Source organism: Camelus dromedarius, chromosome 18 (assembly GCF_036321535.1).
Source record: "Camelus dromedarius isolate mCamDro1 chromosome 18, mCamDro1.pat, whole genome shotgun sequence".
NCBI lineage: Eukaryota > Metazoa > Chordata > Mammalia > Artiodactyla > Camelidae > Camelus > Camelus dromedarius.
The window spans coordinates 40,017,060-40,043,181 of record NC_087453.1 but is presented as its reverse complement, the minus strand read 5'-3'; the positions used below and the strand labels follow the sequence as shown (position 1 = coordinate 40,043,181).

Genomic DNA, 26,122 nt, shown 5'->3' with positions numbered 1-26,122 from the left:
TAAGATTCTCCATCATATTTTCAAAATGTTTGTTGTGAAAACCCCATAAAGTGAAGCAGTACTGTTTGTCAAGCTGCATAAGTTCACTGAGAAAAATTTGTATTAATTTTACAGGGTAGCTAGGCTAAGAAATCTGAAAAATGTGTTAGGGTGATAATCCCATATTTTATCCATTATAAGACACCATAAACTATATGTTATATATGTTTAAAATGTAAGTTATAATTGTATTGTGTGTTTTTATTATAAAAATATGTTGAATTTTGTCAAATTATTTTTCTGCATTAATTAAAATGATCATTTTTTCCCTTTTATTCTATCAGTGTGGTACAGTAGTCTGTTGGTATTCATGGGGGATTCATTCCAGGACCCCCTACAGATACCAAAAATCCACAGATGCTCAAGTCCCTTATGTAGAAAGGTGTAATGTTTGCATATAACCTATGCACATCCTCCTGTATACTTTAAATCATCTCTAGATTACTTACAATACCAAATACAAAGTAAATTTTATGTAAATAGTTGCCAGCAAACAGTAAATTTAAGTTTGCTTTTAGGAAATTTCTGGACTTTTAAAAATGGTTTTGAACTGCAGTGACTGAATCTGTGGATGTGGAACCCGTCAGATACAGAGGCCCAACTGTATATATTTCATCAGTTTCCTATGTTGAATCATCCTTGCATTCTAGGAATAAATGCCATTTGATCATGATGTGCAATCCATTTAATGTGCTCTTAAATTCTGTTTGCTAGTATTTTGTTGAAGATTTTTTTTATCAGTATATATCAGGGATATTGGTCTGTCGTTTCCTATTCTTGTGGTGTCTTTGTCTGGCTTTAGTATCAGGGTAATGACGGCCTCATAAAAAAAAAGTTTGAAAGTGTTCTCTACTCTTCAGTTTTTTGGAAGAGGTTGAAGAGGATTGGTGGTATTCTTTAAATATTTGGTAAAATTTTCCTATGAAGCCATCAGGTCCTGGGCTGTTCTTTGTAGAAGATTTTGACTACTGATTTAATCTTTCTAGTCACAGATCTGTTTAGATTTTCTATTTCTTTATGATTCAATCTTCATAAATTCTATGTTTCTCTATTCATTTCTTCCAGATTATCCAATTTTTGGTGTATAATTGTTTATAGTACTCTCTTATAATCATTTTTATCTCTGTGGCATCAATTGTAACGTCTGTATCCTCTGTCTCCTCTGATTTTTGTATTTTGGGCCTTTTTTTCCTAAGTCTAAGCATCTGTTAATTTTATTCATCTTTGAAAAAACTTACTCTTAGTTTTATTGATTTTTTTCCTACTGTTTTTTACTCTCTGTTTAGTTTTTCTTTAGTCTTTATTATTTCCTTCCTTTTTACTAACTTTGGGTCTAGTTCATTCTACTTTTTATAGTTCCTTGCAGTGTAGAGTTGAGTTGTCAATTTGAGATCTTTTTATAAAAGTAGGTTTTTATCTCTATAGACTTCCTCTTAGTACTGCTTTTGCTGTATTGCATAAGTTTTGTTATGTTGTATTTTGGTTTTCATTTGTCTCAAGGTATTTTCTAATTTTTCTTGTGATTCTTCTTTGACCCGTTTTTTATTCAAGAGTATGTTGCTTAATTTCTGCATATTTGTGAATTTTCCCGTTTTCTTTCTGCTATTGATTTCTAGTTTCATTCCACATACTCAGAAAAGATACTTGGTATTTGTTTTGTGACCTAACATATGATCTATCCTGGAGAATTTTCTATGTGCTCTTGAGAAGAACTTGTATTCTGCTGTAGTTGAGGAGAGTGTTTGGTATATGTTTGCTAGTTCTAATTAGTCCATAGTATTGTTCAACTCCTCTGTTTTCCTTACTGATCTTCTGTCTGGTTGTTCTATTCATTATTGAAAGTGGGAAATTAAAATTTCTTACTATTATTGTGTCACTGTCTATTTCTCCTTTCAATTCTGTAAATGTTTGCTTCATATATTTGGGTACTCTGCTTTCCTGATTTTGTTTAGTTGTTTATATATGTTCTCTTGTAGCACTTTGAGCTTAAGATGATTATTTTGAATTATTTGGTAATTTACATATCTCCATTTCTTTAGGGTAATTTTAAAGATTTATTTTATTCCTTTGGGCCATATTTCCCTGTTTCTTCATCACTTTGTTATTTGTTTGCTGTGATTTATGCATTTGGAGAAACAGCCACCTCTCCCAGTCTTTATGGACTAGATCCATACATATTTATAATGGTTATATCTTCCTGGTGAATTGCCCCTTTTATCATTATATAATGTCCTTTGCCACTTGTGACAGTTTTTGACTTAAAGTCTGTTTTGCCTGACATAAATGTGATCATCCCTCTTTTTTAGTTATTATTTGCATAGAATATCTTTTTCCATTCTTTTGCTTTCAGCCCGTGTGTGACTTTATATTTAAAGTGAGTCTTCTATAGACAGCATAAAGTTGGATCTTGTTTTTTATCCATTCAGCCACTCTGTGTTTATTGATTGAGGAAGTTTAATTCATCTACATTTATAGTAATTACTGACAGGGAAAGACTCTCACTTTTGCCATTTTGTTTATTATTTTCTATTTGTCTTATACTTACTTTGTTACTCTATCCCTCTCTTGATGCCTTCCTTTGTCTTTCATTCATTTTCTTGTAGTGGCATGCTTTAATTCCCTTCTCATTTTTTTGTGTGCATCTTCTATAGGTATTTTCCTTGTAGTTACCATGAGATTACACAAAACATGTTATTACAATCTATTTTAAACTGATATCAACTCAACTTCAATCACATGCACTCTGCTCTCCTCCCACTTTATGTTGTCAATGACACAAATCATACTTTTTATATTTTGTATCCATTAACGTAGTTTTTTGAGCTATAGTTATCTTTTATGCTTATATCTCTTAAATTCTATATCAGAATTAAAAATGATTTATACCACCAGTATGGTATTAGAGGATCCTGTTTTGTCTGCATATTTATTATTACCAGAGAGCTTTATATTTTTGTGTGCTTTTGTGTTGCTGGATAACATCCTTTCATATTAACTTGAAGGATTCCCTTTAGAAGTCCTTGTAAGGCAGATTTAGTGGTGATGAACTCCCTCAGCTTTGGTTTATCTGGTAAGCTCTTTATGACTCTTTCATTTTTGAAGGTCAGTTTTGCCAGATATGGTATTCTTGGTTGAGAGCTTTTTCCTTTCAGCATTTTGAATATATCTTCCCATGCCCTTCTGGCTTACCATATTTCTGCTGAGAGATCTGTTCATAATCTTATGGAAACTCTCTTGTTGACAAGTCTCTTTTCTCTTGCTGCATTCAGCGTTCTCTCTATGTCTTTGAGTTTTGAGAATTTAATTATAATATGTCTTGATGTGGGCCTCTTTGAGTTCATCCTGGTTAGAGTTCTTTGGACTTGAATTTGGACACCCATTTCCTTCCGTAGGTTTGGGAAGTTTTCAGTCAATATTTCTTAAAATAAGCTCTCTGCCCCTTTTTCTCTCACTTTTCCTGCGACACTCATAATGTGCATATTGTTCAGTGTGTTGGTGCCACTTAAGTCCTTTAGGCCTCCTTCATTTTTCCTTATTCTTTTTTCTTTTTGTTCCTCTGACTGTCATATCAAATGACCTTATTCAAGTTCACTGATTCTTTCTTCTGCTTGGTCAAGTCTATTGTTGAACCCCTCTAGTGAAATTTTAAATTCTGTTATTGTATTCTTCAGCTCCAGAATTTCTGTAAGGTCTTTTTTTAATAGTTTCTCTTTGTTGATATTCTCATTTTGTTCAGGCACCACTTTCCTGATTTTGTTTTGTTGTTTATATGTGTTCTCTTGTAGCACTTTGAGCTTAAGATGATTATTTTGAATTATTTGGTAATTTATATATCTCCATTTCTTTAGAGTAATTTTTAAGATTTATTTTATTTCTTTGATTGGGCCATATTTCCCTGTTTCTTCATCACTTTGTTATTTGTTTGCTGTGATTTATGCATTTGGAGAAACAGCCACCTCTCCCAGTCTTTGTGGACTGGATTTGTACAGAGGAAGGCCTTCACAATAAACATGGCTAGAGATTCTGGAGGGCTCTCAAATATTTTCTGAAGTTGTATCTTCTCTGGGCTTGGGTTTGTAATTTCCTAATTAGAGTAGTTTGCTGGTTTCTTTTTCGGAAATTTGTAATCTCTTGCTCTCTCTGGTGTCTGTCTGTGGTACTGCGGGTTTTCTGGTGTTGCAACAAGCTTCTAAGCTCTTTTTTGTACTTAGGGGCCTCCAGCATCTAAAGCATGCCAGCTCTGTCAGTGCTCCAAGTCAGATGAGATAAAAGCCAGATCTCTGAGCAGCCTCTCTTCAAAAGCCAGAATTCCCGTTCCATTTTTCTCTTTCCTTTCCAAAGTTGAAGCCATGAGCTAGGCTCTGCCTTCTGATTGTGCCAAGTTGTGCTGGCTGCCATCTGCAGTGTGCTACAAGTTCTCTGGTGCTGCAACAATCTACTGAGCTCTTTGGTTCTCAGCAGCCCCTGGGGAATCCAAAGTTTGTTCATTCCCCATTAGCACCCTGTCAGGCAAGACAGAAATCAGTCCCTCAGGCACTACCCCCAAAAGCTAGAACATTGGACCCCTTCCACTCTTCTATTTCCCTCCCAGGGGAGAAGCTCCAAATTGGACTTTTTCTCCTGATTACACCAAGCTGTGCTGGCTTGGAAACGGAGTGACTGCAGATTAAATAACATGGCTTTTCTAATCTACTTCAATGGCCTGTTCTTTGTTTTGAACTTGATTTCTTAACTGGTTTCTGGAGTTCTCATAAAGGCTTTTTGGACTGTATATTATTGCTAAATTGGAGGAACGGAGTCTGGGGCTTCCTATTCCACCATTTTGCTCTGTATTCAGACTTTCACTTTTTATCCAATATAGTTCTTCTTGTTCAAACTTTTTATATTCATCACATTTTAAAAATAAAATGTGAAGAAAAATATTCAAATTCAAATTAAAAATATTGGATAAAAAAGTCTTTTCATTGCCAAGAAAGGCAAGTGCATGAGGAGTATTGGTTTATAATGTTTTAGTACTATAATTTACACTACAATTCAGTATGCATTAGCCTACTTTCACATGTATTATACTAAATTCCCACCATTTTGACATTTCCCAAACTATTATAGCCTTAGCAAAAGCATAATAAGGCATTTTGTAATGGTATAAGAAATAAATTAACAATACAGATTATTATAAAGCAGACATTTAAATATCCCTTACCAATGTAGATAAGAATAGCTGTGAAATAAATGGATTTATTGAGGTTTTTTTTTCTTTTGGGCTTTAGGCATTAGGATTTTTGTCTTCTTATGGAATAGGAATGGAATACAATCAAGCTAAGGTAAGGTCATTTGATTTTTTCTGGAACAAAACTCATTTCTTAAGTAAGGACATTGAATAGAGAGTCTGCTGTTTAGGTGAAAGGCTCACCCTAGTGTGGTGGTTAAAAGCACCAGCTCAATAGTCAGAGAAGTCTGGGGTTCTAATGCCATTGGTTTCTTCATGTTCCACCTTATCAGGCTTCAGTCCCCCTTTCATAGACTCCAGGGATTAGTAAGCCCCCAGCAGCCATCTCTACAGAGGAAGACAGTAAAATTTGGAATTTATTTTGGAGTAGTTCAAGGCTCATTGTTGGACTAGGAATAAAAAAGCACTGATGGGTTTGAGTTTCAAATTTAGATGACCAATAACTTGTTTTTAACTTTAGGCACTGATATATTATACCTTCGGAAGTGCTGGAGGAAGCATGATGTCCCAGATGATTTTGGTTTGTAATTAAACATTCATTGGCCCTAACAGGTGTTTATAAATACAGCATTGTCAGAATATTAAGAATACATATGCCTGTGTTTTAGGGGTACAGATATTTGTCAGGAATCAATGTTCTACAGAATTGTGAAGTTGCCCTAAATCATTACAAGAAAGTGGCAGATTATAGTGAGTAATCCACATAATTTATTTTAAGATAAACAGACTTGCCAAGTAATTAAAAAAACAAATCAATACTAGTTAACATATTTATGAAGGTACTTAAAGACTATGCTTTAACCTCATTTATAATACAATGTTTTAATACAATATAGAGTTTCTGATTTCTTAATACTTTTCAAAAAGTTTTAAATGACTGTCCTCATCTTTTATTTTTGTTACTACATCTCCAAACAGTTCTGTTTTCTTGATCTTGTGATGTTCTTTCCTTAAAGTGAGAATTTTTGTATAACATTGATAAACATTAAGCAGTTTCCCTAATTCTAACATTTAGAATATGAGACGACTTGTTAAAAATTCCTGAAGAAATGAAGGTATATACATTGGCAATCTCTATCATAGCACTTGAGAACAATTCAAATAACTATTATTCTATTACCCTAGCCTTTGTCCACAAAAAAAAGGGTATGATATTAATATTTACTTCTAGAATTTTCTAAGTTGTTTATGACATTTCCTCATACAACATCACTGAATAAACTACATAATAGAGTTTTAAATAAATGTCTTACAATAAGTGAATAAGGTAAAGTCCATTTGGTTAAATTCTATAATCAGAATAACATCTAAATTTACATCTTTGGCATTGTCAGGATCTGAGAAAAGAAAGAAGAAAAAACTACTTTTTAATTTAAGATGCTATATATAACAAAATGTTTTATATGCTTAATGAAACTAGAATTACTATATATATGGAGAGAACTACATATATGGTTCAGAGTGCATACTTTATTAGGTTTCCTCAAGCATATTTATATTTATTTTCAGACTATCCACAAGACGTAATAAAAAAGCAGTTGTTACTCTTATACTGTAGTTTCGATATACCTGGAAAAAGTCAGTGGAAAAAGGGGTCATTTGCCTTCTTCTAAAATGTGTCTTCTTTCATGAGCCTGTTTGGCCAGTATCTTCAATAAGGTCTGATATATGTTGTATGTTTGTATGGGTTTCAAAGAATAAGTAGTGTCGTGTACTTTTCTCAGAACCAAATAAATGAAATTAGCACATTTCTATTTCTTAAGGATATTTCTCTGTTAAGAGACCAGATCTTGGCACAATTTGAAAAGAGTAGGCTTAACAGCATTTTCTCTAAGCTGACTGTTACCTTTTGCAACCCATGTATGCTGGCTATTCTCCAACTTGTTTCTACTCACAGTTGCTGACAAATTGGAAAAAAGTGAAGGTATTCCAGTGGAAAAAGTGAGACTAACTGAAAGACCTGAAAATCTGAGTTCTAACAGTGAGATTTTGGATTGGGACATATACCAATACTATAAATTTTTGGCTGAAAGAGGAGATGTTCAGATACAGGTAATGTACATAGACCGGCTTGAAATTTTAGGACATGCAAATTTACAAAAGGCTTGGTTCTTTCTGCATCCTAGAAGGGTTAAGAGTGCCCCATCCTGAGTGGGAAAGGGAAGAGAACCCCCTCCTCTTTGTTCTACTGTCACTTGTTCCCTGTCATTTGCCATTACTTATAGCCCATGGGAGAGCCAGTTGCCATGGTAATGGCATTTTTTTTTGCATTTATTCCTAAAATAATTTTTTTTGAAAACTTAGATTTTAATTATAGGAAAAATTACTACCCAATGTTGGTTTTAATATGAATGAACTCTTACCAGGATGTAGACGTATCCTGTCTTTGGAAACGGGAATGGAAATGGGACACCATTTGTGTGACCTTTGAGAGCCAAGAGTTAAGGCCGCTAACTGTATGTGCCCAGGTGTTGCTGAACACCAGCAGGCCAGCTTCCCCCGAGGAAGCCATAGGCCCAGCGTCAACCATTTACCCAGTAAGGCATGTAGTTAGGAATGTTTCCCTGCTTCTTTTTTAAGACATGCCAACTGCAGAAAACTAGATCAACACACTGTAGTAAAATCATCATGTAATTTTTTTCTTTTCTTTATTTAAATTGATACTATTGCTAAAATAATTTTCAAAACTCATTGTTTCTAGGTATCGCTTGGACAATTACATCTAATTGGGAGGAAAGGTCTCGATCAGGATTACTTTGTAAGTCAATCTCACGGTTCAGTCATGTAGGGTGAGGAGGACGGGGGTGAGGGAGGCTGACGGAGCCGTGAAAGGGGAGAGGATGGGTGGGAGAGCTGCTGGGGAAATCCCACTGCTGCTTCCCTGGTCAGATCAGCTTCCCAGCTTTTGAGGGAGATCTAAGTTCATTGCCTGCCTCTAAGTACAAAGCACCAGAGGCCTCTGAGGGAACAACTGAGGCAAGTGAGTTTCCACGGTCCCACTGAACCCACCCTCTTCCCACCCAGACTCACTGTTGGACTGAGGTGAGGTGAGAAGGACACGCCCATCCCCTAGAGGCCAGCTGTGGAAAGTCTACCTGGGAGTTCCCTGCCGTGGAGCCTGAGGACCAGCCTCGGCCCGTTTGGCTAGATCGGAGGACAGACTGCTTCAGTATAGCTAGGTGTATCGCTATTTGCCTTTATAAATTTGCAAAGCTCATTTCAACCATTTTGCTTAACCTTACTTCATCCCCATGAGGTTAGAAGATTAATTAACAATTCAAATTTATGGTGGAGAAAAAGGCAGATAAACTTGACCTACACAAGATCCTCCTCAGAAGGATTCCAAAACCCCTGGGTGAGATCTTGTCTCAATCCTGATTACTGCTTCAAGGCCCTAGATACCCACAGATCTGGGGAAGTAGCTAGGATTCTTTTTAAAAGATGATTTTGCAGCCCTTGTCATTTTGTAGGAGCCATGTGCTCACTGTCTCAAAGGAACACATACTCTATTTCAACATAGTCCCAATGGCTAAGCAGTTACGTAAAAGAGTGATCTGTTATTACTTTCCATTTCATTTTATATTGTTATTTTATGAACGTGTTTTTGGCACTATAATTTGTGTTTTATATGAGGTACTATACACATTAGGTAAATGTTGAAATTAATTTTATAAAATGTGATAAAATGGGTAGCAATTGAAATAAGCATATGCATCCCAAGACAGCTCAGTGGAATGTCTTCAGATTTTTTTTAATCTTCATAATAACTAAGGTTGTAGCTTCTTAGATGAGAAGTTCTGTATTCAGAATATTAGCCCAACATCAGATTTCAGCCTGCCGTGAGTTTCTCCTGTTAACTATGAGATCCATAACTGAGATAACTGAGAAGAATTTCCACTTTCCATAAAGATAAATTTCGATCGAGTGTGAAGGCACCCAGACCACACCTATACGGAATCTTCACTAATCTTTGCAGGGGACATAAAGCCCCACAGTCGACTCCAGCCACATGAACGGCAGTGGGATCTGTGACTGCCTCCTGGTGAGAATGAGGTGCAAGCAAGGCTGGCAGGAGAAGAGTCTGGGCTGTGATGGCAACAGCCAGGCAGCTGGGCATCACCCAGGGGCCCGGCCAGGCTCTCCTGGGAGCTCGTTCACATTTATTACCTCTGCTTTACAGATGAGAACCTGAGGCTGGAGAGATGAAGTGCATTGTTTCAATCTCACAGCCAGGTAGTGAGACTGTTAAGAAGCAGAATGTGAACTCAGGATTTCTGCATCCGAATCCTGTTCTCTCTTCATTAAACCATACTTACTTTTGACCTGGGCAAAAACAAAAAAACAAATTAAAAAAACCCTAGCCATGAAAATCTAGTTTCCTCACTCATAAAGCAAGAAGAAGGAATGACATAACCTCTCAGGTTGCTTCTAATTTTCTGATGGTGGGTTGGGCCCCATTCTTCCCGTCCAGACATCTCAAAAAGGCTGGTTTAATTCCAGAGCTGTCTATCCCAGTAGTTTGACAAGCACAAGCTGATCCTTCCTGCCTTCCTCATCCTGATAAACTTGAACTTGCATGATAGAGATAAGAAGGGGGGTCTCCAATCAAAGTATCAAAGTATCTCCATTCAAAGTATTGGCTTATGTATCAGTTAGCTTAGGCTGCCATCATAAGCCACTCCCAAACCTAGTGGCTTAAAACAACAATCACTTATTTCATTCATGATTTTGGCAGGTCAGCAGTGATGACGGGGTTCAGCTAAGTGACTCTGGGTCAGGCTTAGCTAATCTTGGCAGGGCTTGCTCACTCATCTGTAGTTAACTAGACTCTTGGCCAGGGCTGGCCCATTTACGATGGCCTCGTCCGTGACAGCCAGGATGGCTGAGTCTCTCCACGTGCTCTCCTCTTCCAGCCAGTTGGCCCAAGCTTTTCACGTGGTGGTCAAAGGTTTTATGAATACAATTGCAGAAGTCTCTTGAGGCTTAGGGTCAGAACTCACAAATCACTTCTGCCATATTCTTTTGGTCAAAAGAAGTCTTGAGGGCAGCCGGTATTGAAGGAATAGGAAAAAGAATTCCTCCTCTAAACAGGCAGGACTGCAAAGTATTGTGGTCATTTTTGCAACTTGACCACAGCTTAGCTGCACCAAAATCAACTTGGAATGACATGGGGGATGAGGAGGAGAGAGATAAGATAAAAGGACGAACCCAATTTCTGAAAGGCTGTCACTGCAGCTCTTCTCATGGCTAGCTTCTCATCCTTCAAGCCTTACTTCCTCAGAGAGGATTTTCTTCATCAACTCTGCTACTCCATCACCCATGTCATCATGCCATGTCTATTTTTCTCTAGCCCCTTGCACTCCCTGAACTATACCCACCTTAACTTGTTTACTGTCTCCCCACAATGGAATGTAAATTCCTATCTATCTTGCTCACTACTGTGTACCCTGTACTCAGATTCGTACCTGCTACATATTAGGTACTTAGTAAGTATTTAATATTGAATACTTACTTAAGTATTGAATAAATGAATAAATGAATGAATGACAACATCCTAAGAATTAGACGTTGCTCCTTAGCCTGAGAACCACCACTTGAGCCAGTATGCTAATGTTTCAGTCCACCAAAGAAAATTATTAATGTAAGGCTCTTTATAAATATAAATGATGCCCAGTACTGCCCAGCAAATTAAATATGAAAATACCTGGAAATGACTAGCTTGTCTTCCCCACACCTTACTGTTTGATTGATTTAATTTCTCTTAGGATTTGTTACCGCAGGCAACATTTTCATCTCCCCCTCCCCCAACACCAAGTTCTTAATTACTGAAGAGTATTGTATATGCAATTCTTGATTACATTATCTTGAATTTGTACACATACATTTTAGTGTCATTTGCATTTCTAAATATACACAGGCTCAGAATGAATTGGATTAGGAAAGCTGTGTGTTTGGTGCATATTATTAAAGAGGATAAGGCATAATTAAATTAAATCTAGCAGAGGAACATACCAAATATGTAAGGGCAACTGCTTTGGCCACCCTCCCACCCATTAAAAAGAAAAGAGTTAATATTATCCCTTTTAAGGGTGAGTCTGGGATAAGAGAAGGGTTCATAAATGTTTTTAAAACAGTGCATTTTCTTGGTATTTCATTCTACAGGAAGTGTTACAAACGGATTAAACTAGGGACTTTCTTAGAACCAATGAAAAATCATGTTTACTTTTTTAAAAAAAAAGATGCGTATTCAAATAATAAAATTTCACTAGGCATAATGCCTGAGACATACTGTATTTCATCCTATCTAAGACACCATCGATTATAAGATACATTATGTTCTACTGAGAAAGAAAAAACACTGCCAATATAAATTATATGATGCCATTGGTAGTAAGAAATGCCCTTATTAAAATGGGAGATGAGGGGAGGTACATATCTTAGAATCAGTAAAATATGGTGGTAGGTGCTCAGTAAATATTTTCAGGATGAGTGTATGAATGGATGGTGTCTTAGTCTATTTGAGCTGTTGTAATAAAAATACCATAGACTGGGTGTCTTACAAACAATGTAAATCTATTTCTCACAGTTTGGGAGGCTGGAAGTCTGAGATCAGGGCACCAGCATGGTTGGGTGAGGGTCCTCTTACAATTTGCAGGCTTCTCATTGTGTCCTCACGTAGCAGAAGGTGCAAGCTAGCTCTCTGGGGCCTCTTTTAAGGGCACTAATCCCATTCATGAGAGCTCTGCCAATCACCTCTCAAAGACCCCACTTCCTATCACCTTGAACATTAGGTTTTCGACATACGAATTAGGGGGGATCACAAATATGCAGACCATAGCAGATGGATAGATGAAAGGATGGATGGGTGGATACTTGATCTTAACTCTTTGAGAGCAAGAACTCAGGTTGACCCATGCATATCCATCATAAATAGCTTGCATGGTACTGTCACACAGTATTTAATAAGTGTTTATACAATTGAAGCAACAGCATTAAAGGCAGGTTACCGTAAAGAGAAAGAAAAGAGAACCGAAATGCCAAATAAGCCAGGAGAGTGGAAGAGGGGATTAGAACCCAATTCCTTTGGTCTTTATGGGATCATTATTGAAGGATGGGGAAAACTCCAGGATTCTTATTTACTTCTAGGGAATAGAGTATTCTCTTTGAATAGTTGAAATCTATTTTCCCAGAGTGTAACTTTTTTCTAGAACTCTCTATTGCCAAATATTTGAGCCCAAATTCTGAAACTGCACTTTGAAAGTGGTTTGATAGAATCATAGTGCTAGAGTTAGAAGGGACCATAAAGATTAAAATCCAGTCCCCTTGTTTTAGAGATTGACAGATTTATCCCTTCATTGAATGAATTTATTCATTCACCCCCAGAAATATTTTCTGAGTGCCTGATATACAGTAGGCACTGTACTAAATACAGAAGATTCATCTCTGGGGAGACAGAAAATTAAGCAGACAATTAAATCCAAGGATGCATGCCATGATACGGAAGGACAGGGTGCCCCAAGAGCACAGAGGAGGAGAACACAAATGAGGAAACCGAGGCCTGGAGATATGTGCCTTGCATGAATTATAGTTATCTCCGGGTATATTTGGGTCTTGGCTCAGTAGACACATTCACGAGAAATATTGTTATTTTTTATATAGATGTGCTCTGATAAGTGTGATTGGTAAATCATACATCTGATCATACATTTGATGTATTTATCAATATATAAGTTTGTTTTCAGAGAAGATGCTTGAAATAATTTCTATTTTCTTAAATTTGCTGAGGCTTCTTTTGTGCCTGAGTATGTGGTCTATCCTAGAGAATATTCCATGAGGACTTGTAAACTGACTATGCTTCAATGACAATATATATGTAAATAAAAAAATATATGTGTAATTGGTAGCTCGTACATTGCTTACAACTTCCTCCTACCCAGTCAACACCTACGTTATTCCAGACATTTTAGACAGCATTTATTTCAAGGCTCCCTCTTGCTCGTCAATCTCCAATGGCTTCTATTCTTACCAAATAGAAACAAAGTCCTTAGCCTGGTATTCAAGACTGTTTCTAATATGACTCCATCACATTTTTGCAAATCTTGGCTTTTGGATGTTCTCCTTCAGCCATACTGAAGTAATCACTATTTCCTGGACACACCTTGTACTTCCCCATCTCCTCTCTTTGTTCCTGTTTTCCTTCAGCCTGTGATGTCCTCTGTACCATGCATCCTCTGCATCTTTCTTGAGACCTTTATCATTTAAGTCCTTCTTTAAACTGTGAAGGCAGAGTGCCAAGTACATGGCAATTGGACTCAGGCTGCTGGCGTGACGCCAGTACCAGCTGCATGACTCTGAGGTTCACTCAGTAGGCTCAGATAGTAACAGCACCTTCCTTCCAGTGCTGCTGTGAAGATTAGGTAAGAAAAGCTTGCAAAACACTCGTCACAGAACTCGGTACAATTTCTGTTATTCTAAACTCCTTTAATTCTTTTTAGTGTTCCTCTTAGCCCACCTCTCTCTTATTGTCTTGTTGCTATTTACATATACCCCTTTATCTCAGCAGTGTTGTTAGGGAACAAACGTAGGGGCAGTTTTTTGTTCATCTCTGAATCACCTATAATACCTAACATTCTTCATATATATAGCAGGTTTCAATCAAGTTCTTGAAAGGATAAACAAAGAACAGAAGAGTTGCATGGTTGAGTGGATGTGTGATGTGACAGGTCCCACACAGGTGGCGTGTGAATTTACTTTATGTCCACAAGGTGGACCGACTTTAGTGACAAGAGTACTGGTCTCAAATACGTTGGCAGTGTTTCTAGAGCAAATTTATAAATAAAAGAACTGCCTACATTTCTTCCTTAAACGTTCTCTCCTCTTTGGTTAGATGCAGAGCCTTGCACATCAATCTAGTCGAGGCTTTCTAAAGAGCAGAGAGTAGTGTCCTGATGAGACACTTTGGAGAGTGTGTGCATTTCTCATTCCTGGGGCTGGTTTCTTTTTACTGCTCCATGTGGTCTCTGAGGAGCACTTGTGGAAGGTCAGGATGAGGTCTAAGGAATGAGGCAGCAAGACAGAGGTCAGCTCTCGTGTGTTCTAGACTGAGCATTTCGTGTGATGTCACGACACAGAACCAGAGGCTTTGCTGGCCCCCTTCAATTTGATTTAGAAAGAACTGGTCTGAAGTTCACCTCTGCAGAAAGATCTGGTCTCAGCAGGCAGCCAGAAGTGTCTGGTCCTCCTCCCTCTGCCTGGTAGACATCAGGGCACTGTACATCCAGTGCTGCTAGTTACAGTCTTCTCAAATGTGTCAACATGCAAGTGTACTTCTTCTAAACAGGGGACTACTGAGTTCTACAGCTGGGATTTCTCTCTCCTCCACAAAGTCAGATGCCCATCACGCCTTTCCAAATGTGAGAAGCAAGCCCCACATTCTCAAATTACACATCTGAGATACATATATATCTCCCAGCCTTCAGATTTATGGTTGAATTAGCATTCAGAGTAGTGCCTTGAACAAAGTGGGTATTTCACTCATATGTTTTGACTACATGTTGAATGAAATAAAATTTGGTTCAAAAAGCCATTATGTGGGATATATTCATGACTATCAATAATACTGTTCCTTTTCTCTCCAGAAAGCATTATACTACTTCTTAAAGGCAGCGAAAGCCGGAAGTGCAAATGCCATGGCATTTATAGGAAAGGTACTTGCTTCATCTTGACCAACATTTTTCATTTCTTAAAACCTAATAGTACTAACCAATTGAACCCAGTGTAGGGAGACAGGGCTGCATGCCTCTTTGTGGAAGCAGCTGAGTGGGGCATTCAGGTACAAACTGAGGGTAGTATTCTTGAGGTGACAGTTTGGAAAGAAGCCTCAGACAATAGTGGTCTTTATTTGAGGCACCAAAAGCAGTCTTGAAAGTGCACATGGCTGAATGCAGCTCAGAGCCCCGCCTGTGCGCCCCTGGCGTGTAACAGGAGGTCTGGGCTAGTTGTGCATCGAAGACTGGGACAGTCTTCGACCCAGCGAGGTGCCTCCCACCTCCAGCCCTGGGACGAGAATCAGCTCCAGGCTGCCCAAATTCCATCCCCGGGCCATCCCTGTTGGGAAGAGCCTGTGTGGAGGGTCCCTCTGAAAAGGCATCTTCTCTCCTTCAAAGACCACTCACGCCCCCGCATGCTGCCCTTGGGTCCCCGCAGCCAGTCTGCGTAGTGACCATGGGGACGAGTGCCCTGCTTCCAGAATTGCTACCTACAGGACATTTAGATGCAAGGAAACATGAAAAAACACAAATAGGATCTTTTTTTTTCCCCCTGTGCAAGGTCACTCCAGAATGTATGTAACAGATTGTTTCCTCAGCTTTTCCTTTTATTAAAATTGAGGTAAAGTTCAAATAACATAAAATTAACCATTTTAAAGTGTACATTTCAGTGGCATTTACTACATTCACAATGTTGTGCAGCCGTCACCTCTATGTAGTTCTGAAACATTTTCATGACCCTCAGAGTCCTTAGTTTGTACATCCTGTTTTTGTTTGTGTTTTGTAGATGTACTTGGAGGGGAATGCTGCGGCACCACAAAATAACGCGACTGCCTTCAAATACTTCTCCATGGCAGCGAGTAAGGTATGTACTCAGCCCATTTCTGTAAACACGTGTAAACACTTGCCTTTTATAACACACAGACTGGTGCTGAAGAGGTGACTTCAAAGCCCTAGGCCCGGCTAACAAACTCCCAGGAGGTGAAGAAGACTGTCTTTGACAATAAAATATGGGGTTAGGGTAAGCGGAGGCACATCCTGCCTTCTTGGTAAGTGGAAAATGGCAGTGATTTGCGCTGTCCTAGCTGGAGGCCAGACAGAAGCTCAGCTCTCCCCTCCGCAGTGCAGGAGATGAAGCCATCTAGCTCAGGAAACAGGAAACAAAAAAGATGAGGACAAAAGAAGGGAAAACTCAGTCAGTAACTGCAGTGAGTTCAGTACAGATGTCTCCTGTTTGACCTTACCCAAAGGCCAGAAATCCCCCTGGCTCAGGCAGAAGGTTGTCAGGCAGCCAGGACAGAATGACTGAAAGCATGGCGCTGGAGACAGAATCCCTGGTATGAAAAGGCAGTCGTGCAACTTACTAGCTGTGTGACCACGGGCGAGTTACTTAACCTCTCTGTGCCTCAATTTGCCTATCTATAAAATGAGAATATAAGAAAGTTTGCCTCATATTGTTGTTGTCAGGATTTAATGGGTTAATATTTACGTGCCTCATATTATAAAGTCCTGAAAGTGGTGCCTGCCCGCAGCAAATGCTGTGTGTCAGCTGTGATCTTTTGCAGTCTGGGGCCAGTTAGGTGGAACGAACTTCAAAGCATATCCAAGGCAGACTGGGTTGGATCTGTGAGGAAACATAAAAATGGTATAGTACAGCTCCTGCCACTGAAGTTTTTGCCTTTTCCTAAGCTCAGTGAGGCTGGTATCTGTCAGATAAAATTTAGGGGACTAACCTGAACCCCTTTCGTGCATAAAGAACATCTTCATGGCAACACCCATCAGCCTCCTGCTGGTGAATGGCCCTGACAGACTTTCGACCCTGGCACAGTAGGAGCGTGTTATTGTCTTACACTGTCACACGGCAACCCTGGCAGTAGAGATGTGTTCAAATGGGGAATATTTTCAACTGTTCTCAGTTTTTAGAAGCCCACATGCTGCTTTAGGAGCCTATTTATAAATGACTAGCACCTCGGAGCTGCTGCTATTGTGGTGTAAATTACTGAGAAGGCTGGTATTCAGCTCCTCTCCCTTGTAATTTGTATGAAATTGTTGCTCAGTAAGACAGTCATCCGGAGAACCATGAGACGAGGGTGGCAAGGAGAGCAGACTGAAGAAGAGGCGGGGCAATGCTACAGGGGAAGAGCTCCTGTAATCGGGCAAGTGGTGCTGGTTTGTCAGCGCACAGGAATCACGCCGGGAGCTGAGTGTGTAAATTAACCCAGCTCCCAAGCTGTGCAGGGCTGCGTAACCAGTAGTGACCTGAGCTACCCTCCTTTACGGAGGAAATCTAAAATTGAACTTAAGCTAATTATGCTGAAGGGCATCAGGTGGGCAAGGCCTGTATTCCTTTATCATCTCCTGGAAAATTTATTAGATTTCTCACGTGGGGTCACTTGACTACCAAAGTGCAGAGTTTCTGTCTCCCATTCTTGCACATTCATTCTCTTTTCTTACTACTTTTTTTTTAAAAGACCGTTGCTCTTTAATTTGTTTTTAGGTCATGTCAGTACCAGGATGCAAGGCCACAGACTTCATGACTTGTTGTGTCTTACTTAGAAACATGAACAGCTATCCTATGTGATGCTGGGCCCAAGTCAGACCACATTTTTCTGGTTCCCTCTCACACCTCTGAGCACATCAGGCCCATCCCCACTGTCACACTTTTGCCCTTCCCCTGCTTCCCAGAATCCCCCATTCTGAAGCCCACCCACCCCCCCAAGCAGAGTCCAGTCCTCTCTCCCCCCACAAAGCCACTCCTACCCCCTTGAAGTGCATAATCTTTTCCCTCTTCTGAACTTGCCCAGCATTCACTCTGCATAGCTGTAGCACCTCACTGCTTCTACCCTATGCCTTCTCTCCTACGTCTGAAGGCTGTGTCTGTTCACCTAGAGGGGCATCTGTCTCAGTGCCCAGTAGGGGGTCATTACATGTTTGACACTTAATGACTATCTGCTCCCCAAGTTCTTGTCAGTTAATCTAGGTGAGAGCGTTGAGCCCTAAAGCAGAAGTTATATGTGGGGGGATAGTCTACACACGTGTTTTGTTTGGCCCAGAAAGTGTTTTAAAAATTAGAAAATTTCATATCAAAATCTGGAAATCCAGCTTTTCTTGGAAAGTGAGAAGAGCTGACCACACGAGGCGGCTATTCCATGTGATGAGAACTGGCTGCAGAGAGTGGAGCAGGTGTTGCCTTTAGACCGGGCAGGTGCTCTCTGGTGGCCTCAGTCTCCACCACTCCCCCATCACCTGGCTTAATGTACTTCTGACATCACCTGCATAGCTCTGGAGGTATCTGAGTTGGCCACTCCTGACCTGAATGTACCCTTAACAGATAGTCTGGGCCTTAAACAGTTGGTAAGTCATCCAATGAGCCCCTGGTTTCCCAAAGACTTTGCTACAGAAAGAAAGAAATTTGTTCCGTATTCTACCCTTTCTCTTCCTCCTCTCCCTTCATCCTTACTTCCTCCCATTTCCCTTCCCTCCCATTTTTCTCAACATCTAAGTGAGGATAGTTAGAAGAAGATAGACTCACCAGACTTTACCACACCCATCACAACAAGCCCTAACACCCCTAGAGCAGACTATCCCAAAACTCCTGGGACCACAGGTGGATGTAGTCAGAGGAGAAGAAGGTAGGTACAGCAGGCGTGTACCAGCTGTCTTGAATACAGGTGGACCATCCTTCAGAATCCTTACAATAGCGGGCCCTTTGATATGCATAGGCTCAAACTTCGGAGTCTTGAAATAATTTTTGAACTATGCCTTCTCTAGTTATGTGCTATTCCTGTATCACAGAGGAGTACTCTGGCTGCATCCACAAATAATTACAGTGAAATCATTAGATTATTAAAAGTAATTACAAATAAATACATTTAGGTGGTAAAAAGAAATTTGGAGAGTTTCTATCAGAACTTAAGTTCCTGAGGAAATACTTATAAACATGTAATATGACAACCTACAGGTCCGCTGAATGAAAACCAAGTGGCCAAACAAACTTGACTCCTTACTCGGCCCCTAGAGGGTAAAATTCATGATGGGAGATAAAAGGAGAAGTGAGTTTCCTGGTTGGGGAAATCATTTGCAAGGTTCGCTCTTCATCCAGGATTGATATGCTAGGTATCAGGATATTTGAACACTTGCTAAATGCTAAGTGTGCTCTACACTCCCTTTCCTAGGCTATTCAGAACACTGATCAGAAGAAATGGCAATTAATTTAGCATTAAGTGGAAAAGAAAACATTGGTGATGTTATAAGCAGTAAAATTTGAATGAAGAAACGTATGCCAATGGTGCTTTACCATCCATAATGGCTAGACTGACATCCACAGAGTCTCTAACATGTTTTTTGGACATTCATGTCAACCTCCTCTGACCAAAGCAGATAACAAATGTCTAGATAGAGTTCTCCCTTCTGGAAAACTCTTACACTAACCCTTTAAGACCAAGCTCAAATGTCACCACCTCTGACGACTCGGTCTTCTCCATCCCTAGCCTCCCCCATGCAGGTGTGTGTCCCTGTCCTGGGGGCCCGCAACACTCACAGTCTGTCTCTGCTATAGGACTCACCACAGTTGACATGATTACTTTAAGAGGTCCTACCTCCTGGGTCAGAGCCCATTAGCCTGTAAGGCAGGCTTCATCATTTTTTCATCTTCTGAATTTCACCTCCTACCTCTGCCCAGTGCCTATTATGGAGTCACACAAAGCAAGCACTAAACAAACGTTGAATAAGAGAATGGAGGAAAGATTTGACTTTCATTTCCCTCTTTTCTTTTCTAGTCAGAGGAGGGCCATGAAGGTGTTTAAGGAGACACTAGAGAGGGTCAGAATGACTTACCAACTGCCTGATTAATCTGCCTTAATTTGTCTCCTACTGGGTGCATTTCAAATATTTTGGATGATTTTGCAATAATTCTCCTTATTGTGCATCCTTCTGGGGCTTCACTTGGGTTTTAAACCTGTTCTAGGGCAATGCGATTGGTCTTCATGGGCTCGGCCTTCTTTACTTTCATGGGAAAGGAGTTCCTGTGGTAAGTTAAATTATTTTATTGTCTTTTCAGCATGTGTCTAGCAATTTACTAGGCTGAAATTCATTAATTTAAAGGAATTAGTCTTTATTACCTGGTTTGCCAAACTATCATATCTGATAATAGGGAATAAAATAGAACAAGCTTGTGACAAGAATAACAACCCTAATTATATCTTAGAATCATAGACTCTAGGTAACCTTAGAAATCATCTAACCCATGAGGATTTTTTGATAGAGAAATTTGTTCAGCCTCTGCCTTTTGAGTGACCTTCCCCCAACATCTAACAAAACCTACTGTCAGTGTAGGAAAAGGCATAATTTACAATGAAAATGGGATAATTATTTCCTAATAGAATCTAGTATAATAATGAAATAAAATGTATAATACTTCTGATACTATTTTAATTAGCCTGAATCACATAGGGCACTGTCTATGCTCTTTAAAAAAAAAAGTGGAAGGCAACTGTTACCATGGAGTTATGCATGTACCTTTGAGTAACAAAGTGTAATTGTCTTGCAGAATTACACAGAAGCACTTAAATACTTTCAGAAAGCTGCAGAGAAAGGATGGCCCAACGCACAGTTTCAGTTAGGCTTCATGTACTACTGTGAGTGCTACACATAAGGCTGCTTTAGTTCGAATGACAAATGTATCATTAAGTCTGCTCCTTTTTTGACACAAATCAAAGGGTTAGTGTGAATGGTTTAGACAGAACATTCAGGCAACAATTTGAGGAGGAATTTGAAGAAGACAGAAGGAAAAGGATACCAGTTGGAAGAGGAGGCAAGGAGGTGCTATCAGAAGGCTTACCTTTGAAAAGTTGAAGTTTAAGGTGCCTTGTGACGTCCAGTGTACCATACCCAGAAGCACGTATGAAACTCACAGGAAAGGTCAAACTTGGAGAGAAAGATGTGGATGCATCAACACACAGGTGTTAGTTAAGAGTAGCTGAGGTTGCAAAGGGAAAGGAGAGAGTGTGTGAAAGGAAGGAGCAGTGAGCCATAGTGAGAAATCTGGTGATCTTTGGAGCCATGATGAAAAGATGGGCAGAGAAAGAGTGGTGACAAAAAGACTGAAAAGGCATGGTCAGAGGAATGAGGTGGGGAGATGATCTTAAGGAAGATAAGGGATAGAATTTTCAAGAAAGAGCAAATGAATGAGCACCCCTCTAAAATGCAAGGAGAAACTTGGTTCTCACTTTTCAAAAAAAAAGTATGCAAAAAGTAAAAAAGCGCCAAGTATCCAAGGGACTTGTCAATAAGAAGGATGTTTGTGAGGACATCAGACTGGTTGGGATGGAAGCCAAATGCAATGAGTCGAGGTATAAATGGAAGGAGAGGAAGTGGTTGAGTAAAAATATTCTTGGCAGTAGTGTACCTTTAAATGGAAGAGAGAGATGGCATAGTAGCATAGGGGGGGGGGGGTGACCGAGAACTAAGAGGGGGTTGTTCTAGATGGTAAGAGACCTGAGTATAATTTTTGGCAGGAAAAAAAAGAGAGAGAGAGAGAGAGCCAGCCAATGGAGGTGGCTAATGTGTCACAGGAGAGATGCAATAATTGATGAAGAGGTTCTGGGAAAATTTAGGTGGCATTTCTGATCTTATCTGACCAGGTAGGTGGGGGCCTCATTAGCCTTGATAAAGAGGAGGGATTTCTTACCCTAGAAGACTGGAGAGACGGGGGAATAGATGGTACAAGTGTAAACCTGGGGAGAGAGGCAAGTGAGGAAAGATACTGTGAGGTTCCCTCAACGAGCTCAGAGGTACAAGGTTATCTTCTGAGAGCGAAGTTAGAGTGATTGGGGTAGGAAGTCTCAGAAAGCCGTGAAGGTTTGTAATAATCTCTGTGGGGACTGAGAGAGAGAGAGAGAGTGGACAAGACACGTACCAGGAGACCTGAACATACCTGAGTACCCCTGCTAGGTCCTTCCTGTCTGAGGGGGAGCAAGGACAGCAGCAGACTGCATCATCAAGAAGCCAGATCTGGCATTTTCCACAGTAGCCCAGGTGGAGGGCCGGTTCTGTAACATCTTGGGAGGTCACCTAAGATGTCCTACTTCTTCTAGTTTATTCCAGGCCCCAGGCCCAGGATCTATCCTCTCCTCAAGCTTCTAGAATAAGAGCAATAGTTATGACTAACGTTTAAGTCTTTATATGTGCTACATGTATTTAGTCCTCTCAGCACAGCTAGGGGGTGTCCCACAGTTCACAGGTGAGCAAACTGAGCCACATCAAGGTCAAACATCTTGCACAAGCTCACACAGCTAGCAGAGCTGGGACTCAAACCAAATGATCTGCCTCCAGAGTCTTTGCTCTTAGCCGCATGGCCAAGAAATGTTAGAGCTGGAAGGTAACTTAAGAACCTCCTGAAAGCCCTTCCTTTGGCAAATGAAATGCCTAGCGGTGCCCAACTCACAGAAGGGGTAATGGGAGAGGCAGGACAGGAATCCCAGCTTCTGGGAGTAGCTGATTCCCCACCCTGGCTCCAAGTGCCTCTCCTTGCTCCAAGCATTATAGTTGAGCCTGAGCTGGGCCTCTTGGAGCTGGGATTTGCCTGCTCCAGACTCCATAGTTCTAGCTGGGCTTCTGGTATGGAAGGTGGCAGGGGTGCTGCAACACATCATGGAGGGGCTTCTGGTCCTCAGAGAATACCACGTGGCCTCCTGTTCATTAACTTTAGTTGTACCATGTTGAGGAGATGTCTTCATGGCTAAACAGTCCCTTCTCTTTCAGTTTTCTGAATGAGTCAAGAACATACATTTCCATATTCTTATAATCTAACTCAACTTTCCTTCCCTCAAATTGTGGATCTAGAGTAGTTTGACTTTTGGTTGACTTTTCTCATCCTATTTAACATAGCAGGCATCGAGAAAGAAAATTGCCATATGAAATCATTTATATGAGGAATCTAAAAAATAACAACTATAATAATAAGGACACAAATGAACTACTTATTTATAACTTAGATGATTGATTTCTTGAATATGTGTAAGCACATTTGACTGTCCATTATGATTGGATTACCACATTCTGTTGATTCTTATTTTGTAATTGGCTTTATTTCTTTGATAACTATGTAAGTTTAAAAAGCTAAAGCTCTAATCTGTTCTTAGAAACTATAATCAGTACACATATGTAAACTAAAAAAAGTGCAGTATACTGTGTATATGTATTTACACGCAATATAATGTGTATGTGCAGTCGAACTGTAATAATTCTACCTAATAAAAAAATAATTATTCTACCTACTAATACTGAAAAGGGGAAAAGAAACAAACAAACAAAAATAAGTAAATAAAATAAAATAGCAGACATCACTAGGACCGTTTCATCCATAGATTATAAATGTGAAAAATAATCTAAACAAGGGGTGGCTCAAAATAATTTTAATTTTCAGCTGGCTCTGGAGTATGGAAGGATTATAAACTTGCCTTCAAATATTTTTACTTGGCATCTCAGAGTGGGCAGCCCCTCGCCATTTATTACCTGGCCAAGATGTACGCCACGGGAACAGGAGTGTTGCGATCATGCAGAACCGCCGTGGAGGTAAACAGTGGGCTGTCTCTAACATACGCTTCTTTTATCACACAGAGGAGGTGATACTGTGCTTAAATTGTTAGTGCCTTTGATTTTATAGATATTATCTTGTTTCTTTCAGCTGACAATGTGAACACTGACATTTGCCAGGGAGGAAGAACAGTGATGTAACTCAGAAGGGGAAAGGGAGGAAGAGAAATGATCCCTCCTTTCTCGCATTTGGCTTTTATCAAGTTCAGAGCTCGCCTCAGAGATGTTTCAGCCTCTTATCAAATTGGCGGGGCAATTTGGCCCTCCTGGTGGGGTTGGGAGTTGTGGCTTGGGAAATGAAAGGCTTGATTTAGGCTAGAAAATGTAGCCCACTTCTTCCCAGAAGGCAGGGTCCTTCGGGTTTTTTTACGGTTTGAATGACAACTGAGAAGGTGAATTCTTTCAGCCTGGAATAGTGATGCACTTCTCAAAAGAATGCTTTTAGGACCTTAATGCCCTTCATTGATTTATTAAACACTGTCACTGTGCCAATATAAATACCTCCGTGCTGCAATCTGGCCCCTCTGAGACTCATTTCAAAAGCTGCCAGCTAATAATCTATCTTTAGATTTTCTCCTTTGCCAACTTCCTAATGAATTATGTATGGTTAACCTCTTTGGTTACATAAGGGCTATTCAGCTAAGTTGACATTTGTCCCCATAGAGCTCTGCACAGCTCCCTCATGGTTATGTCACCTACACCCTCAGGCACTGTCTTCCCTTCCTTCTTTCTTTTCCACATCAGCTGCAGCCTTATAACTCACCCTCGCAGGGCAGCCGTGTCCAGAAAGGCCCTTTTAAAAAAACAAAAACAAAAACAGAAATTGATACATTCTTGTCCTGCCAAATAGCCTACAAGTCACACTTGTAATCTTTGTGCCTATGGAAGGCACTAACTCCTCATCCTAAGTAATTTATAAGAGCCATGCTTCAGACTTAAAATCCTTGCCTGGCTGGCCAGCAGGAACTGAAGACTGCCGTTTATCATTTACCTGGGATGGAGTGTCTTGGCTAACTAGTCTGCTTGATTTCTCTTCCCATGTACAGCTTTATAAAGGTGTCTGCGAACTAGGCCACTGGGCTGAGAAATTCCTGACAGCGTACTTTGCCTACAAGGATGGTGATATAGACTCTTCTCTTGTTCAGTATGCACTACTTGCAGAAATGGGGTATGAAGTAGCTCAGAGCAATTCAGCATTCATTTTGGAATCCAGTAAGTTAAAACTCCCTGCAATTCCCCAATCATACATATGCATATATGACTTTACTACAGGGGCATTTTAAGCCTTCCTAATAGAAAGTCTCTTTTTTTTTTTTTTTTTTTTTTTAGAAAAGGCTAAAATTCTTGAAAAAGAGAAGATGTATCCAATGGCACTCCTCCTGTGGAATCGAGCTGCCATTCAAGGTATAGAACTTAGATAAAAATGAGCACATACCTGGCCCCTGTCCACTATTTGTCAGCAGATTTGCTCCAGCTGAGTTCTTGGGTACATATGCAGAGAGGTGCAGACATCCAGTAGGTGGTATTGCCAACTGCTGATGTTAGGGTCAGTCTTTGGTTAGAGGTCATTTCCAGGAATTTATTTTGTTATTCTCAAGGCCCCTGGTTTAGCACACCATAGGGATTTTTCTATGGCTTTTTCTCCATGGCATGAGAACAGTTGTTTGAAACATGACAATTGTACTCAAGAAATCAGTTTTCTTGGTCTGGTTTCAGTTCCTCATTTGCTGAGCTTTTTCTGAACTTATCAGAAGCATGACCTATGTTTCAGTGAGTTTATAGGTAAAGTTCTAAGACTTGTTTGATTTTTCTTTTAAAATATAATATTGAGGATTACCACAAACTTCAGATCTTTATTATAACCACCAGCATGGTAGCATGAGGGGAAAAAAAGTTAATTAGCAAGATCCTCTCCCCTTTCCTGGAGTTCCCACGCCCCACTGTGGGGATCACAAGTGACAGTGAGCGTAAGATAGCGCCAGTGGGAAAGCAGTGACAGGAGGCATTTGCACTGCTATGTCTCACTCCCTTCTTTCCCTAAAATTATGTCACCAGAAGCAGAGAGCTACTGCAAAGCTGTCACTATTGGCATTTGGATATGTGGTAGGAATCTCTTGCAGTTAAGAGAGCAATTTTACTGCCAGTTAAGTTTCTTAAAATTGTCTCACGCTAAGGCCGAATCATCCGTTTTCTACAAAAAATGAATCGGATGAAAAATAATTCTCAGATGATGCTAACATGAGGCGGAAGAAAAAGTCACAGTGGTGCCTTCTCAGATCCAGCTGAGCAGGTGCAGCAGCAAGCCATCCATGTGATTCCAGTGAGAAATCCCCTAAAACGGAAGTCTGTATTTTCCAAAATGTAATAAAGACCTCGTTTGAAGTGGGGAAACAACACCAGCAACCTCTCAGCTGTAGCAAATCAGCTCAAGTGTAACCAATACAGGTTTATTCCAAGCCAGGAAATGGTGTGGAAGTTGCACCAAGGGAAA

General features: G+C 39.9%; 1 protein-coding gene across 3 annotated transcripts in view; it reads left to right on the top strand.

Moving 5' to 3' along the window:
* SEL1L2 (SEL1L2 adaptor subunit of SYVN1 ubiquitin ligase) overlaps positions 1-26,122 on the top strand; it is a 50,506-nt gene that overhangs the window by 12,998 nt on the left and 11,386 nt on the right. Inside the window, exons 3-14 of one of the 3 annotated variants that reach the window (XM_031434263.2) lie at positions 5,310-5,363; positions 5,730-5,789; positions 5,878-5,959; positions 7,167-7,321; positions 7,971-8,027; positions 14,908-14,976; positions 15,824-15,901; positions 20,003-20,065; positions 20,585-20,672; positions 23,462-23,610; positions 24,678-24,843; positions 24,961-25,035. In XM_031434263.2, the coding sequence (XP_031290123.1) occupies positions 5,310-5,363; positions 5,730-5,789; positions 5,878-5,959; positions 7,167-7,321; positions 7,971-8,027; positions 14,908-14,976; positions 15,824-15,901; positions 20,003-20,065; positions 20,585-20,672; positions 23,462-23,610; positions 24,678-24,843; positions 24,961-25,035 (1,096 nt within the window). The remainder of the gene's footprint in view (positions 1-5,309; positions 5,364-5,729; positions 5,790-5,877; positions 5,960-7,166; positions 7,322-7,970; positions 8,028-14,907; positions 14,977-15,823; positions 15,902-20,002; positions 20,066-20,584; positions 20,673-23,461; positions 23,611-24,677; positions 24,844-24,960; positions 25,036-26,122) is intronic. The other 2 variants (XM_031434264.2, XM_031434262.2) reach the window with 2 other exon arrangements.